At 43.3% G+C, this 18,538-nt stretch overlaps 1 protein-coding gene across 2 annotated transcripts in view; it reads left to right on the top strand.

Annotated features, from left to right (window-relative positions):
• MEA1 (male-enhanced antigen 1) overlaps window positions 1-18,538 on the top strand; it is a 97,419-nt gene that overhangs the window by 48,165 nt on the left and 30,716 nt on the right. For both annotated transcript variants that reach the window (XM_029592792.1, XM_029592793.1), the window contains exon 2: window positions 17,800-18,098. In XM_029592792.1, the coding sequence (XP_029448652.1) occupies window positions 17,817-18,098 (282 nt within the window). In that variant the 5' untranslated portion in view covers window positions 17,800-17,816. The remainder of the gene's footprint in view (window positions 1-17,799; window positions 18,099-18,538) is intronic.

The raw sequence follows: 18,538 nt of genomic DNA, 5'->3' as shown, positions 1-18,538 counted from the left end.
TCTGTCTTGCGGCCTGGCTTTTGAGAGGCGCAGGTTAAGACATTGCGGTTACCCTGAACCAGTTATTTCCACTATGTTACGGGCACGAAAGACTTCCACGTCGGTTACCTATGTCCGGGTATGGAAAGTCTTCGAAGAATGGTGTGTCTCCAAGCACATTCAGGCTCCACAGGCTTCAGTGGTACAGATTCTTTCCTTCTTGCAGGCGGGATTGGATCTCGGGCTAGCCTATAATTCTCTCCGGGTTCAGGTGGCGGCTTTGGGGGCTTTTCTTCAGGGGACAGACAGCAGTCTTCTGTCTTCTCATCCGGATATTCTGCGCTTCCTCAGAGGAGTCAAGCACTTGAAGCCTCCAATCCGATCACCTTGTCCTTCATGGAACTTGAACCTGGTGCTTCGAGCTCTCTGCTCCTCTCCCTTTGAACCTTTGCGTTCGGCTACCCTTAAGGATGTCACTCTTAAGACAGTTTTCCTGGTGGCAATTAGTTCTGCACGACGAATTTCGGAGTTGCAGGCTCTCTCCTGCCGAGAGCCATATCTTCGTTTTTCGCCTGATGGGGGTTTCCTTGCGTACTGTTCCTTCCTTCTTGCCTAAGGTGGTCTCCAGTTTCCATCTCAATCAGTCGGTGGACCTTCCTTCCTTTTCTTCCTCAGAACCGGCTGATCTTCGCAAGTTGGATGTAAAGCGAGTCCTATTGCACTATCTGGAGATAACCAATGAGTTCCGGCTCTCAGATCATTTATTTGTTCTTTGGTCGGGACCTCGGAAGGGATGTATGGCTTCGAAGCAGTCCATTGCTCGCTGGTTAAAGGGAGCGATCATAGCGGCATATCTTGGAGTAGGTAAGTCTCCGCCGTTGGTGATTAAGGCTCACTCTCTACGAGGCCAAGCGACCTCCTGGGCTGAGAATTCTTCTGTACCTATTCAGGAGATCTGTAGAGCGGCCACTTGGAAGTCAATTCACACTTTTACCAGACATTATCGTCTGGACGTCCGAGCTTCCTCTCTCGGACAACTGGGAGACAGGGTTCTTCGGGCAGGGCTGTCCACGGCCCACCCATGATGGGAAAGCTTTGGTACATCCCACCGTCTGGAATGATCCTGGTACGTACAGGGAAAAGAAAATTATTCCTTACCTGCTAATTTTCGTTCCTGTAGTACCATGGATCATTCCAGACACCCTCCCTTATTTTGGGGGTTTCGTGTTATTGGGGTCATCCCTGCTTACCTGTCTCTAGTTTCAGTCTTTTTCTATACTTCTGGTACTTCAGACTGTACTTTTATCACAATACTGTTTGCAAGTTTTACAGTTTTCGGTTTTTTAATTACAAACTAGTTTCCAATTTTTAGCCAGTTGGCTGTTTGTTTGGTTCACTTGATCCCTCTGTTTGTTTTATCTCTTCTCTATTGGCTTTGATAGTCTGTTACTGAGGATTGAGCCAGGGGAGGCGTAGCTATAAGGGACCTCCCCTGGGAATTTTTTGTTCTGACTCCATCTGCTGGACGGGGGACATAACCCACCATCTGGAATGATCCATGGTACTACAGGAACGAAAATTAGCAGGTAAGGAATAATTTTCTTCTATCCCTGGGAGGATTAACAGGAAGATGGGATCTGCCAGGTGCTTGCAATTCTGATGAGCCACTACTGATGACAGGTTGCTGGGTTTGATGGACCTTTTGTTTGACCCAGCATGGCATTTCTTATGTTGTCCCCACAATGGAGGGAAGGCCTTTATATATAGACCTGTAAATAGCCCGTTTCAGTTTTAATGCTTTAATTTCTATGCCTTCTGCTCTATGTATATTCCCCCCGGTTTCCCCTCCCTGTTGATTGTAATTTCAGCCTTTTAGTTACAATGTGAACCGGTATGATGTATGCTTACTAATACCGGTATATAAAAGTTTTCAAATAAATAAAATAAATAAAGGCATTGGCAGAGAGTCCCCTGTTGTCCCCCTGGGAGAGGAGGGTATCCTATCTCTCTGTGTTGCAGGGGGGGAGGAGGGGGGAAGCATGTTGCAGCCCCTGAGAGAGGTCTGAACCTTCAACTGCAGAGGCTCCTTTACAATGATAACAGGAAAGGAAGTGCACTGACCTGTTGCTGCTGTATTCCTTGCGCTCTGTGCTGAGTCTCCTCTTCTCACTTTTTGCAGGCTCTGAACTACCAGCCCTGTATTCCTTTGTACCTAAAATAGCAGCCAGCAGTCTGTAGTAATCCTCTAAGGCTATTCAATTTCAGGCATAGCCATTGACTTACTGAAAAAAAAAAAAAAACCCAGAAAGCTTGGTCTAGGATAAACTGCCTTCTGACATTTACTCCTTGCCCTTTCCATTAGTGCTGGGGAATAGAACAAGTGAAATGAGGAGAGGGTTGGTGGTGGAATAGCTGCTTCTCTCATGGTGAGGACTGATTTGATCCTTCAGCTGAGAGCTTTGTGGTATCAGAGGCCAGAAATGTCTCCAAGAATTGGTGCACACTGCATTTGTGCAGAGCATATATTCGAAGCCACAAACGCCATACTACAACCACAGTTCTCATTAGATAACACATGCTTGCGGGTGCAGTGAAACGGCAGCTCAATGTGCTGCAGCAGTCAAAAAAGCAAATAGAATGTTAGGAATTATTAGGAAGGGAATGGTTAATAAAACGGAAAATGTCATAATGCCTTTGTATCGCTCCATGGTGAGACCACACCTTGAATACTGTGTACAATTCTGGTCGCCGCATCTCAAAAAAGATATAATTGCGATGGAGAAGGTACAGAGAAGGGGTTACCAAAATAAGGGGAATGGAACAGCTCCCCTATGAGGAAAGACTAAAGAGGTTAGGACTTTTCAGCTTGGAGAGGAGACGGCTGAGGGGGGATATGATAGAGGTGTTTAAAAATCATGAGAAGTCTAGAACGGGTAGATGTGAATCTGTTATTTACTCTTTCGAATAATAGATGGACTAGGGAGCACTCCATGAAGTTAATCGGAGAAAGTTCTTTTTTAGTCAACGCACAATTAAACTCTGGAATTTCTTGCCAGGGGATGTGGTTAGTGCAGTTAGTGTAGCTGGGTTTAAAAAAGGTTTGGATAAGTTCTTGTAGGAGAAGTCCATTACCTGCTATAAATCAAGATGACTTAGAAAATAGCCACTAGCTATTACTAGCATCAGTAGCATGGGATATACTTAGTTTTTGGGTACTTGCCAGGTACTTTTAGCCTGGATTGGGCACTGTTAGAAACACTATGCTGGGCTTGATGGACCCTTGGTCTGACTCAGTATGGCAATTTCTTATGTTCTAAGCTGGAGCTTGTCTGTCTTATTCTGTGATGCTTAGCTGGTGAAAAGCTAAGGCTAGTGTCCTTGACAGTGAGTTGAGCTTGTTACTCTGTAAGAATCAGAGCACTCACAGTGAATGCTCTGAATAGAGCCCAGGAGAATTTAAAAAATCATCACTTTTTTCTGTAAATATATTTGATTAATTACTCTTGCCCCTAGTTTAAAAGACTGCTAGCTCTGCCCACCTGTGCGATGTCACTTCAATGCTGGCTCGTTTATTTATTTTAAAACTTTTATATACCGCTTATTCAATGTGGGTAGACTTAAGTAGTTTACAAATCAACATACATAGTAAAATACAAGTAGACCTAAGCGGTTTACTTATCAGACTTGCATAATAAAAAAAAAAATACAAAGTAACAGAAAAGGATAATAAAATATACAATTTGTCTAAAAGTATGAAGGTAAATCAAAGTGAAAAACAAAGGTGGGGGAATTCATGCAAGCATGAATAGATTCATTTTTAATTGCTTCTTGAATTCCTTGGAGGTGGATAGTAATCGGAGGTTATCAGGGGGGGGGGGAGTTCCTTAATGAAGGGCCAGCAATCAAGAAAGCTCTACCGACTCCTGAGATCTAATCTAGCCAAGCATATAGTAGGAACCTCAAGTAAACATTTTTCCGTCGATAAGCAGGGCATTTAGCCATGCAGCGTGGGTGACATCATCCGTGATATCATGAGGCGGAGTTTACTCTCAGCTTGAAGAGCTTTGAAGTGCGCATGCACCGATGTTCCTGCGCTCCTCGAGCTGTCTCCTCAGTTGGTTTTTCGAAGCTAAATGTGAGTGTAGGTGTTGAAAGGGAATGGCTTTCCAGGGAAGCGGGAGAGATTGCATGGCTAAATTCCCTGCTATCTCCGGAAAACACTGTTTATGGTAAGCAAACTTGCTTTTTTCTGTCGATAAGCAGGGCATTTAGCCATGCAGCGTGGGAGTCCCAAGCTCATAGGATGTGTAAGAAGGTTCTTGACATTTATTTATTTATTTATTTTTTTTAAAGGCAATCTATGGATTGTGGACAGCCATTACAAGTTTTTAACAGTATGAAGAATTGCCAACCCTAACGAGGAATCCGCTGTGGATTGCTGATCTAGGCAATAATGAGAAGTGAAAGTGTGAATGGAAGACCAGGTCGCTGCCTTGCAGATGTCTTGGATAGGCACGCCTTGTATAAGTGCTATTGAAGTGGCCGTGGCTGTGATTTAATGAGCCCTAACTGGATTTGTTAGAGAAATCAACTTTTGGAAATAACAGAATTGGATGCAAGCCGTAAGCCAGTTTGATAGTCTCTTAGAAATCGGTTGTCCCAGGTTGTTTGGGTTAAAAGAGACCAAATGGTTGAGAGAAACGCCTTATTGGTTGAGTCCTGTTTTTGTAATAGGCCAAAGCTCTCTTAGTCTAGTGTATGAAGAGCTTTTTGATGGTCATCAGATTGTGGTTTAGGGCAAAAAGCTGGTAAGGAGATTGTTTCGTTCAAATGAAAGGCTGAGACCACCTTTGGTAGAAAAGGAAGGGTGAGTCCGTAATAAGACTTTATCGTGGTAAAACTATAGATAAAGGAAGTTGACCACCAATGCTTGTAGTTCACTTATTCTTCTCGCCAAGGTGATGGCTACCAAGAAAAGAACCTTCCAGGTTAGGTTTTAAGAACATAAGAAACTGCCATGCTGGGTCAGACCAAGGGTCCATCAAGCCCAGCATCCTGTTTCCAACAGAGGTCAAACCAGGCCACAAGAACCTGGCAATTACCCAAACACTAAGAAGATCCCATGCTACTGATGCATTAATAGCAGTGGCTATTCCCTAAGTAAAGTTAAGAACATGCCATACTGGGTCAGACCAAGGGTCTATCAAGCCCAGCATCCTGTTTCCAATGGTGGCCAATCCAGGCCATAAGAACCTGGCAACTTGATTAATAGCAGTTAATGGACTTCTCCTCCAAGAACTTATCCAAACGTTTTTTTTTAACCCAGCTACACTAACTCCATTAAACCACATCCTCTGGCAACAAATTCCAGAGCTTTATTGTGCGTTGAGTGAAAAAGAATTTTTCTCCGATTAGTCTTAAATGTGCTACTTGCTAACTTCATGGAATGCTCCCTAGTCCTTCTATTATTCGAAAGTGTAAATAACCGATTCACATCTACTCGTTCAAGTAGGAGGACATGGGTTCAAGTGGAGGTTTCATTAGTGCTTCTAGGACTAGATTGACATCCCATGGAACTGTAGATTTTTGAATAGGCAGGTGCAAATGATTTAAACCTTTCATAAATTTTGAAATTAGAGGCTGAGAAGAAATGGAACAGCCGTTATCTGTGGTGTGGTAAGCTGCTATAGTGCTGAGGTGAACCCGGATGGATGTCACTGCTAGACCTGAGAGGGATGAGCCATGCAAATAGGATAGCAGTGTTTTTGGAGGACAATAAAAAAGGGTCAATCTTTTGCTGGTTGCACCAATTAGAATATCTTTTCCATTTGAAAGCGTAATTCTTCTTGGTGGAAGGTTTCCTGGTTGCTATCAAAATGTCCGTGATATTAGGAGGGAGATCTAGTGCGTTCGATACTTCCCATTTAATCTCCATGCTGTTAAGTGAAGAGATGACTGCATGGAGTGTATGAGTTTCCCCCTGTCCTGAGAAAGGAGAAAAGGGGTCGATTAGAGGCATTGGTGGACTGATTGAAAGATGAAGAAGATAAGCATACCATGGTTGCCTTGGCCAGGCAGGTGTGATGAGGATTAAATCTGCCTTGTCCGCTATACATTTCTGAATTGTGCGTGAGATCAACGGAATGGGAGGGAAGGCGTATAGGAGGCTGTCCCTCCACGGAATCAAGAAGGCATCCTGCAATGTCTTGTGTATGCTGGGGAGAAGAGAGTGGAACTTCTTAACACCCCAGTGTGCAAAGATTCTGTTCGCTTCTGTCTGTTTGCGTGACCACTCATGAGGGTGGAAAACCCTGCTGAGTTTGTCCGCTTTCGTATTTGCAAGGACCTGGTAGGTATGACGCCTGAAGGAGAACCCTGTTGTGTTCTGCCCATTCCCATATCTGAATTGCTTCCTTGCAAAGTATCAAGGAACCTGATCCTCCTTGTTTTGTTTACATAGAACATTGCTACTTGGTTGTCCGTGTGAATCATTATGGATTTCCCTTGTATCTATAACTGGAATGCTGCTAGAGTTTTTATTGCTCTGAGTTCTAGCAAGTTTATTTGAAACCGTGTTCGCTCTTGGACCATACTCCTTGTGTTCCAGATGTAGGAGATGGGCTCCCCATCCCTTTATTGATGCATCTGTTGTAATGACAAGTTGGTGAGGAGGCCGCCATAGTGGACTCCCTTTGGGTTAAGACGGATGGACTTAGCCACCAGAGGATGTCTCTGCGCATGGACTTCAAAATTTGTATTTTTTGAGTCATTTGCTGAGTAATTTGGCTCCATTGAAATTTTAGACCCCATTGGAGACGTCTTATGTGTAGATGTGTGTTTTTGAACCACATGAATGGCTGCGGCCATGTGTCCCAACAGTACCAGTATTTGACAAACAGAAGCGAATTTTTGATTGAAGGAGAGATTGACAGAGGAACTTCAAAGTCTGAATCTTGTCCAGAGGTAGAAACGGCTCTGGAAATGGCAGTAAGTATGAATTATTGCTCCAATGAATCGAATGTCTGAGAGGGATGGAGCTGGGATTTTTTGTAGTTCATGATCCAACCCAAATTCTCTAGACAGAGTAGTGTTTGCTCCACATGGTTCTGTAGGAGTTTGGCGTTGGAAGAGACGATTAATCAATCGTCTAAGTATGGAAAAAAGTTTATGCCTGTTTGCGTAAATGTGCCAAAACAGCAAGACATTTTGTGAAGGCTCTTGGGGCAGAGGAGAGACCAAAAGGGAGTACCTTGTATTGATAGTGTGGCCCACAATTTGGAAACAGAGGTGTGTAACGCCAGAGAACTTCTTTGAATCGGAATATGAGTGTATGCATCTCTTAGATTTAGTGAACACATCCAATTGTTGGCTTGTAGAAAAGGGAAGACTGTCTTGAGAGAGGTCATCTTGAACTTTTCTTTTTTGAGATGCTTGTTGAGAGCTTGGAGGTCCAGGGTGGATGAAGACCTCCTGATTTTTTGGGGATGAGGAAGTATTGGGAATAGAAACATTTCTCCCTTTGTGAGAAAGGGACAAGGTGGATTGCCTTTTGTTGAAGGAGCAGTGCTACTTATCTCATTAGTGAGGGGATTTGTACCTGTGGCACCCTGGGTAGAATGGGATGGGGAAGTGTTGGAAAAGAGTTGAATTGGAGCTTGTAACCGTGCGAAATTATATTCAGCACCCACTGGTCCGTGGTGATTTTGGACCATTGTGGTTGAAATAGGGAGAGGCTCCTCCCTACATGTTCTGTTGTTGTGGCGAGAGCATCTAAAAAGATTGTTTAGGTGGTGGTTGAGAAGATTGTGGCTTTTGCTGTCTTTGGGATCTTTGCCGGGGCCTTTGTCCTTGCAACTGAGATTGAAGTCTTTGCTGCTGGAAAGATTGTTGTCTGAAATTTTGGAGGTAGGGTTGGTAATAAACGGTATGGCCTCCTATAGTAATATCCCCTTTTGTACTGGTCGAACTATTTATTTTATTTATTTATTTATTTAAGGGTTTTTTATATACCGAGGCACGTTTGCAAAACATCACCTCGGTTCACAGTGTAACGTAACTTAGCAACAAGCTTTACAATAGTAACATTAACAGGGAGAGGGTTAACAAGGGCAGGAGCTGATAATACAAGGATTATATACAAATGTACATGCTAGTTTTAATAAGAGAGACAAAGCAATCAGGCTAAATAGCAGGGGATTGTAAAAAAAGGGAAGGGGAGGAAGAGGAGTATATCTACAGAGGGGTGGGGGTAGGGAGAGGATAGAAAGGGCAAAGGTCAGATGGACGGTCATATCACATCTTAGGGGAAAGACAGTTCGTTAGTCAGGGTACGCTAGTTTGAACAGCCATGTTTTAAGATTGTGTTTGAATTTTTGTGGCAAGGTTCCTGGCGTAGTTGGGAAGGCATCTTATTCCAGTGAGCGGTTCCTGCAGTGATGAACGATCGCTCTCTAAAGGTGGTATGCTTTATGTGCTTAGGGGAGGTATTTGGAGTTTGGCCAGGTGATGCGTTCTTGTGGGTCTTGTCGGGGTGTGAAGCTGGAGATGTTCTGGGACCATTGCATGTCATGGTTATGGATGGCTTTGTGTATGAGCGTGAGTACTTATATACTATCCTGGAGGTTACGGGGAGCCAATGTAATTTATTTATTTATTTATTTTAAGTTTTTCTATACCGGCATTCGCGATAAATATCGCATCATGTCGGTTTACAATTACAAGTAGATAGGGAACAAAAGGCAATAAATACATTGATCTAAGTAATAATAATAATAAAATAATAGTAATAGTAGTAAAAAACGTTAAACAAGAGAAGGCTAAGGAATGCAGTTACAATAAAACAAGGGAGTATATAACTTGGATCAGAGAAAAGAAGCAGGGGTTTAAATATATATAACATATATGCCAGTCAATGTGCTTATAGCGTTGAAGAATTGCCCTTATGAGGTAGGGATATTAATTACTATGATTAAGGCAAAGTCTGAGCGAATAGGTAATAATGGAATAGGTTTAGTTTAGTTCAGGAAAGGCTTTCGTGATAGCCACGTTTTAAGTCTTTTCCTAAATGTAGGAAGGCAGGGTTCCTGTCGCAAATCTGGTGGGATGGAGTTCCACAATGTTGGTCCTGCAGTGGAGAAAGCCCTGTCTCTGGCGGTTATGTGCCTCATGGATTTGGAGGGTGGTACTTGTAGGGTTTCTCTATAGGGACTCTCTGATTGGTCTTTTGGACGTGAATTTTTTGAGAGGAATTTGAAGGGTGAGCTGAGAGTGTTGATGTATAGCTTTGTAAATAATGGTTATGGACTTATATATGATTCTGTAATGAATTGGCAGCCAGTGCAGATCTTTGAGGATTGGTGATATGTGGTCTCTTCTCCGTGTGTTAGTTAATATTCTAGCAGCCGTGTTTTGGACCATCTGAAGGGGTTTGGTGTGAGATGATGGAAGACCTAATAGCAAAGAGTTGCAGTAATCTAGTTTCGAAAAAATTATTGATTGTAGAATAGTTCTGTAGTCATGAAAATGGAAGAGTGGTCTTATTCTTTTAAGACTTGGATTTTATAGAAGCAGTCCTTAGTAGTTTGATTTATGAATGCTTTTAGGTTTAACCTGTTATCTGTTACCTGTAATGATTGAAGGACAGGAGTGATTTATTTATTTATTTATTTATTTATAACTTTTATATACCGGCATTCGTAAAAAACATCATGTCGGTTTACAGACAACTGAGAAAGGAAATTACAATGATAGATGGAGGAAGGATAGGAAGTTAAAAGGTGACAACTTTACTGTAGAGCCAACGGGCTCCACAGTTATTAAATGAGATTACATGTGGTTAACCAGGTTGGACATAAATTAATTATATACAAGAGACGACAAAGTGGGGGTAGCGCGGGGGGGGGGGATGAAGCGCATAGGGGAGGCGGGGGTGGGGTAGGAACTGTACAAGGGGGGCAGGGGGTGGCGATGGAAGGAGAGAGGTGGGTGGTGATGTGGTCATGACGGTGAGTGTTGGTAAGGATGCGTGCCGCGGCATTTTGTAATAACTGTAGGGGTTGTAGAGTACTTTTTGGTAAGCCTAGGAGGATAGCGTTGCAATAATCAAGCTTGGACAGGATCATAGCTTGCAGAACTGTGCGGAAGTCAGAGGTATGAAGAAGAGGTTTGATTCTCTTCAAGGTGTGGAGTTTGAAGAATCCGTTTTTTATGGTGGCTGAAATGAATTTTTTTGAGGTTAATTGGTTGTCTATCATAATGCCAAGGTTGCGGACTAGAGGGGTGGGAGGGCAACTGGGTAGTGAGGGTGTGGGGGAGAGACTGCGTGATGGGTTGTTAGGAGGGGAAAGAATGAGTAGCTCTGTTTTGTTAGTATTGAGTGCTAGGAAGTTATCGGAGAGCAATTTATTTATCTCAGATAGCGCAGAGTTCCAGATCTTCATTGCATTTGTAATGGAATCCTTAATAGGGATGAGTATCTGCACGTCATCAGCATATATAAAGTGCTGGATACCCAGTTTAGAGAGGAGATGGCAGAGGGGAAGGAGGTATATATTAAAGAGTGTAGAAGAGAGGGATGAACCCTGTGGTACTCCTTGAGATAGTTTGACAGGGTTAGATTTATTACCACCAATTTTTACACTGTAGCTTCTGTCACTAAGGTATGAATGGAACCATAGTAGGGCTGTGCCAGCAATTCCAATTTCCATGAGGCGTTTGATGAGTGTGAGGTGGTTGACTGTGTCGAATGCCGCAGAGATGTCTAATAGTGCAAGTATGTGGGATTGTCCGTTGTCCATGGCTTTAAGTATAGATTCTGAGAGGGTGATGAGTAGCGTTTCTGTACTATGGTGTTTGCGAAAACCAAATTGGGATGTGGAAAGAATGTTGTGTTCATCAATGTATTCAGTAAGTTGTTTGTTGATAATCTTTTCCAGTATTTTGGAAAGGAATGGGAGGTTTGATACTGGGCGATAGTTGGCTAGTTCGTTAGGATCCAAATTAGGTTTTTTGAGAGTGGGTTTGATAATAGCATGTTTGAGTTGCTTTGGGACTTGGCCTAGCGTAATGGATTTGTTAAGGATGTTTGCGATGTGTTTGGCAGTAGTAGCCGGGCTTGTGAGTAGTATTTTGGTGGGCAGGTTGTCTGAGGGGTGATAGGCAGGTTTGATTTTTTTGAGCGTGGTTTCAATTTCTAGTGCAGATGTGTTTTCGAAGTTCAGTAGAGAGGAGTTTGGGTTTTTTGTGTATGGGTGTGATTGTGTGCTTTGATTGGTACAGTCTATTGAGGATGTTGAAGGTGTGTCCGAGGGTGACGTTAATGATTGAACCGCAATGTTCTGTTCTTTTATTTGGGGAAACGGTTTCTCTGAGTTTTTTCCCAAAAAGATTGTCCGGTCAACATGGCAAATTCGCCGACCTGTCATGAACATCTTCCCTTATGCTACTTGCATGTAGCCCTGCTACGGTAGGCATCTAGCTGACATTGAAGTAGCCAAAGACCTAGCAGATGTATCAAATGCCTCATATGCTGTTCTTAAGTGGCGTAGGCTTTCTTGCAAGTCTTGAAAAGGTTGCGGAAGGGGGGCAACCCCGTGTGATGTGGCAAGGAAAGGTTAAAGTTGTTGAGTACAGTTGAACAAATACTGGATTATATAGAACTGGTGTTGATGTATCCGGGATCCCAGTATGGAGTTTTAGTAAATTTTTCGAGTAATGTCATCTAAATGTTTGTTGTCTTTGCCTAGTGGCGTATTGGAATATAGCCTGTTCTTTTTAGCTCTTCTCATTGCTAATTCTACCACTACTGAATTGTGAGGAATCTGGACATTAGAATAGTAAGATGTTTTCTGCATCCTATACAAAAGGTCTAGTTTTCTGGAAGTAGGAGAAACAAGATGCGAGTATCCCAAGTCTTGTCCATAAGGGTTTCCAAAACTTGGTGAGAAAGAAGAGCAGTTGGCTCAGCTGGAACTTCCAATATTTGAAGGATTCCCATTACTTCAGATCTGGGATCTGGTAGTTTCCGGGTTTCTATATTAAGAGCTAATCCCAATTTTTCCAGAAACTTAGCATACGTGAGATTTTTCGGTGGTGAAGAAGGCTGGGGGTGTTTTTGTGGAGGGTCTAACAGAATTCCTGTAGAACTTCCTGGAGATGATCGTGGGGAGAGTTCCGGGGACAAAACATGAGTGGAAGATGGAGGAGAATTCGAATCCCGTGGGGATGTTACTCCTTGTGGAGAAGGAGAAACATGCGACGATGTAGCTTTATGTGGGTCGGAAAGTACTGGAGTGGGATTTGATGGAAAAAATTATGCAAAAGGGTAGAGATTTGAGACATTGTTTCTTGGGCCGATGAATGTTGAGGTGGAGTAGGTCCCGAGGTATCTCTGCATGACCGCTTGATGGGAGTCTTAGTAAGGAGTGAATGTGGAGAGCTTGATCTCTTCCGAGAGTGGTGAGGAAGGAGTTCGATATCTGGTGATGAGTCCCAATTACCCACTGTTTCCTCTATGATTATATCCGAGAAAACTGAAGAGGGGGAGTGGTGACTCCCCTGTGGGGATGTGGGATGCTGAGCAGTGGATCTTGAGGAAGAGGGTGCTCCAGATGGTGGCCCTATATGTCTTGTCTTATTTATTTATTTAAAAACTTTTCTATACCGTTACTAAGTTAAATACCATCACAATGGTTTACATGTAGGCACATATTTAATGTCGATAAAAGTGTACTATAGTACATTCTAACAGGTGCCATTAAAGGTTCGGTTACAATATATCAATATACATAGTCATTTAGCGAAGTAGATCATGACCAGATGTACCAAGGTACTTACTCGGGTTGTTTTATTACACATAGTATTATATTTATGCTTATTGTGGTGTAGAGTTCATAGACTAATCTACTGTAAAGTCCTAAGTACTGTGTGTCGGTGCCTTTCTGTCTTTACGTGGTGTGTCATCCGGTTTTCTCTTTGAAACTTGCTTCTCTGGATGATGCTGAGAAGATTTTTTGGTGTTGTATGTCACGTGAGTCGTTTAGTCCTTGGATGCATTGGAGTGCGTCGTAGGAGTCTATGCCTTTAAAGGCACCGACACATGCATTGGTTGCGTCATACGAGGCAAGATGGAAAGCACCTACGCAGGGTCTGATGACGCATGCGTTGTGTTTGGTGCGGCGCTCGACACACGAGACGCTGATGCAGTCTTCGGCGTGCGGCTTTCCAAAGCCAAGTGAGCGCGTTGAGCCTCGGACCGGGTTTTTTTCTTACCCGGAGAGGACTTGGTCGATCATTTGTCAGCAGGAGAGGGGGGCATAAGATGACGAGTACCTCAGTCTCTCCATTTTCTCCACTCGTTGGCATCTAGCCCACGGGGACATCCTGCCGCAGTCCTTACATACGGCCTGGTCATGGTCAGGACTGAGACACAAATAGCAGTAATTATGTCCATCGGTCACCGACATAATTTTACCACAGGAGCAATATTTGAATCCTGGGCTCTTCGGCATGTTGATCGGGTAGTTTGTTGTAGGGTTTTTTTTGGTTTTTTTTGAGGAGTTGGAGAGAGTGTGTTAATCCGTCTGTGAAGTATTGTGGAAAAACTAAAACTGAGGAGACGGGTGTTGTGAAACGACAGCTCAATGTGCTGCAGCAGTCAAAAAAGCAAATAGAATGTTAGGAATTATTAGGAAGGGAATGGTGAATAAAACTGAAAATGTCACAATGCACCTTGAATACTGTGTACAATTCTGGTCGCCGCATCTCAAAAAAGATATAGTTGCAAGGGAGAAGGTACAGAGAAGGGTGACCAAAATGATAAAGGGGATGGAACAGCTCCCCTATGAGGAAAGACTAAAGAGGTTAGGACTGTTCAGCTTGGAGAAGGAGACGGCTGAGAGGGGATATGATAGAGATGTTTAAAATCATGAGAGGTCTTGAATGAGTAGATGTGAATTGGTTATTTACATGTTCAGATAATAGAAGGACCAGGGGGCACTCCAAGAAGTTAGCAAGTAGCACATTTAAGACTAATCGGAGAAAATTCTTTTTCACTTAATGCATAATTAAACTCTGGAATTTGTTGGCAGGGGATGTGGTTAGTGCAGTTAGTGTAGCTAGGTATAAAAAAGGTTTGGATAAGTTCTTGGAGGAAAAGTCCATTTCCTGCTATTAATTAAGTTGACTTAGAAAATAGCCACTGCTATTACTAGCATCAGTAGTATGGGATAGACTTAATTTTTGGGTACTTGTCAAGTTCTTGTAACCTGGTTTGGCCACTGTTGGTAGCAGGATGCTGGGCTTGATGGACCCTTTGTCTGACCCAGTATAGCAATTTCTTATGTTCTAAAGTTTGAGTTCGGAATGGGTAAATGAGAAAATTCATTAGTGATGTTATTAACTTTTGAATGGAAATGTTGAGCAATTTTGGTGCAGAAATTGTCAAAGGAGTCACAAACTGTTTTGATTTTGGTGATAGATTTGACAATATTGAACAGGACAGAACAATTGCCATTAGCAGCTTGGATAAGGTGACTTGGACAACCCGTGGATTACTGTGCCATCTGGGTGCTTTTGAGAGCTCACATCACCTGCCTTTCTCTGCTAAATACGTATACCCAGAGGAGAGATTGGGGAGGGGTGGATGTGATACAGACTTTTAAATGCCTGAAGGGTATTAATGTACAAATATTGAGTCTTTTCCAGTGGAAAAGAAGCTATAGAACTAGGTTTCATGATATGAAGCTCTAAGGTGGTGGACGCTGGAACAACATCAAAGTATTTTTTCACAGAAAGCATGGTGGCTGTATGGACCGCCCTCCCTTCCAGAAGAAGTAGTGGAGATAAGAACAGTAATGAAATTCAAAGGGCGTGTTGAATAAAAACAGGAAACCACTAGTGGTGAGAGGATGGAAATATAGAACCAGAGAAGCTTTGATGTAACATTTCTGCATGGAACAGCAGTTACAACCCTTGGTTCTCACAAGAGGTTAGGGTCTCTAAAGCTCATCTGCATCGTTTTGAATGCCAGTGGTATAAATTATATACAGACGGTTCTTTTGTAGAATACAACTATGCCCTCAGCACATAAAAGGAAAAGGTAGTCACAGCTAAACCCTTTCATTGGTAAGACTATTTAGAGAGCTGGAAATAGTTCTTGTGAGCTAATTAAGGTGATCTCCCGACTAACCAATTATTTATTAGTGTCCAGACAGATGAATCCAGAACCTTTGTGTTATGCACCTCTACCTTCAGATGGAGACAGAGCAAACTGACGCCACAGTATATATACTCCTGCGGTGACATCAGCCTGCCAGTATTCTCCGTCTCCAGCAGATGGTGGAAGTGCATTTCCCTACTGGGGATTGCTTCAAATTTAGAGGAGAATTAATTGGAGATTTGGATTGCCCGCTGTCCTGTGGTGATACTTAATGGTCCACCCCCAGTTGAAAATTCCTGAGGTGATTTTTGTGATCGCTCAGATGAGTGCCTTGGTCCATTAGCTGGTTATAGGCTGGCGTGGACTTAGCTTATTAAGCAGCTGAAAGTCAGCGGGTGCAGGAAGCCGAGCATGGCGGTCCCATCTCTATACTCTGCCGGGAAGGCTGAATTCAGGTATGTTTTGAAAAAAAAAGAAAAACAGTCGGAGACAGAGTGGAGGGATTAGTTTAGGACTTCCTCCGGTCTCTGTGGTTGGTGTGCCGTTTTAATGTGTGTTCCCATTCCGGTGGGGTTTAGGGGAAATGGACAGTCTGGTGGGTTGAGCGTCCTGGTTGGGCTAGGCCCCGCTGTTAGGCTTCGTTTTTTGTGTGCCATGTAGTAGGCTGCGGTGGCATTTCGTGAGCAATTTTTTGCGCGGTAAGCTGGCCCTCTACAGGATCATTGGTGGGCGCAAGTGTGTCCTGCTGTGCATCTGAATTGTGCATGAGGCCTGTGCATGCACTCACGCATATCAGGTGTGTATAAAAGTTTTGGAGCGGTGACAGTGCGCTTAGCCTTTTGGCACACAAACTTGGGACACTTAAATTTTGTGTGAATAAATTTTTGTTTTAGTGGTGTTTAGGCTGGACGCACATCTTCAGTCGCCTATTAAGCATACTGACGGATTAATGCCACCGGTGGCACTTTTCCCTTTGTGCTGCCAGTCATATTAGGGCGTCTCAGCCTGGCGTGCCCTCTAACTTATGCCAGCGCTGCTTAGAGGCTCAAGGAGAATTATCTTCATCTGATTTTACTAAGCCTGGACAGAATTATCTTCATCTGATTTTACTAAGCTTGGATTTTCCCAGCTAATGATGGTCTAGTTAAGAATATGTCAGGAGGGGTACGTCTAGACATTATTTTTGGTCTTGCCCTGCTGTTCAAGGCTTTTGGGCAAGAATGAAGCAATACTTTTAAAGACCATAGAGAGGCCTTTAAGAATGTGGGCAAGGAGGATTGTTTTTCTTCAGAAAGCCTGTTTACTGGGGGAAAAAGCCATACTGTCAATGTGGTGTGAGCACTGCACCAATATACTGGGCTTAGAGAAACAATTTGCATGTGTTGATGCAAATGGAGAATGTTGACACCACTCATCTTTTTAAAACTAAGCTACTGTTTAGGGCAATACGGGACAAATATCTATAATCATTTTCTCCAAGAGTGAGAAACATGGTTCCTAACTACCCCTGATGGTTCTTATTTGTTTCTCCTTTTCACCTATGGGATTTCTTTGGTGCTTGAGCATGAGCTAAAATGAGCCTCTTGTTGGTTTGTTTGGATATAGGCCTACGCAAGAACCTTCTAGTGGGAGGGATGGGAGGAGGGCAGTCGTAGAGGAATAGGGTAAAATGTGTGATTTATGAGTTGGGCTTCAGCGATGCTAAAAGGTTTGGGGGGGAGGGTCGGGTATGGAGGAGTCGGGTAACAGGTAGCTAGGGTTGGATTGTCCATTATTGGTTCATAATGTTGCTTTGTACAAGGATTTTGTGTACCAGATACCTGGGACATAGGGATTGGGGTTCTTTCAGGGGAGAAAATGTGCGTTAACTTTATTGCTGTTTGCCTGATGCACTCAAGAAACAAGAGTGCACTGGGAGTTATTTGTATTGTTTCTTGCCAATAAAGAGATTTAAACTAAAAATGAAGAACTTCTTCAGTCAGTTGAAATTGCAGAATACTAAACTGATTGCTATTCCAGTCAAGAAGCATGGCTTTTGACTTTGAAGGGTTGAAATATAATTGATTTTTCTGTAACCAGTTACTAACCAGTATGTTTTGATTTATTGCTATACAGTACCATTTGACAATGATCTGAAAGATCAGATTTTGTTATAGTACTGTCGGATTATGTTCCTCACCCAATTTACAACTTTCTCTCCACACACACTCACCTTCTGCTCAGGTGAGGAGGGGTGGGGGTGCTATACTCATCGTCTCCACTCTGTCCTACTCTTCATACTCAGCAGAGGAGGGGTGCTCTGCTTTCTGGCTGCTCTCACCTCATGCTGAAGTGGGGGACGGGTGCTTTGCTCGCTGGCCACACTCTCCTAGTGCCCAAACAGGAAGGTGTGCTGTGCCCACTTTCTCTTTGTGTTTAGACGAGGAGAAGTGCTCTGTTCACTGGCCTGGCTGTTCTCCCCTCTCCATGCTCAGTGGGGGAGGTCTGCTCTGCTTTCTGGCTGCTCTGACTCTCCTTGTGCTCTGACAGGGAGGGTTGCTTTACTTACTGTTCTTTCTTTCATACATGGGTAAGAGGTGCTTTGTTCACTGGCCACTTTTTCTCCTCATGCTCAAGTATGAAGAGGTTAAGCTCACAGACTTCTCTCTCTCTCCTCTTGCTAGGATTCAGGAGACCTTGTATGGAAGTTGAGGGACCCGGAAGAAAAAGAATGGGCCCAGAAAGGATCTTTCCAAATACTAGTGATGATGCAGGAGAGCAGGTCCCTCATGAGACCGTTACAGATTGGAGCAATGAGGAGCCTGAAGAAGATCAACAAAATGAGGAAGAAGAGGATGGAATGGAGGATGACTACTGTTATCAGCCACTGAATCAGGAGCCAGAGCAGGGAGCAGGAGAGAATGGCTACTTGGAGCAGGTTGAGGAGAATGAAGCTGATCCCAGTATCCAGGAGAGACTGCAGGTAAGGAACTGGCAGAAGACAGAGCCCTATATGCAGGCAAGATCAAAGATATAGAACAGGCAGAGGCAGAGCTCAGCATTACGCTTCCAAATTCCACACCAGATTATTCTAATCATAGGTGCATCTAACTTAGGTTGGGATCTCAAATAGAAGAATAACACCTACGTCTGTCAGCCTTCCCAGGAAAAATATGCCATATCAAAATCTGGAGAAATAGGGTTCTACTGACTACACTAAATAACTTCAAAAATTGGGTAATCAACAAAATTGTATAAAAGGGAGGAATGGGATACCACCGTCTGTGTCAGAAAGCAGTCAGGGTTTGATACTGGGCTCATAGGATATCCCTCAGAGCCAGTTATTTGGCAGAAACTAAAAACATACTAACAGTCTTCATCTGATGAAGCGCTTCTCAACCGGTGTGTCGCGACACATCATTG

Source organism: Rhinatrema bivittatum, chromosome 3 (assembly GCF_901001135.1).
Source record: "Rhinatrema bivittatum chromosome 3, aRhiBiv1.1, whole genome shotgun sequence".
NCBI classification, from domain to species: Eukaryota; Metazoa; Chordata; class Amphibia; order Gymnophiona; family Rhinatrematidae; genus Rhinatrema; species Rhinatrema bivittatum.
This window is presented reverse-complemented; position numbering and strand designations above follow the sequence as displayed.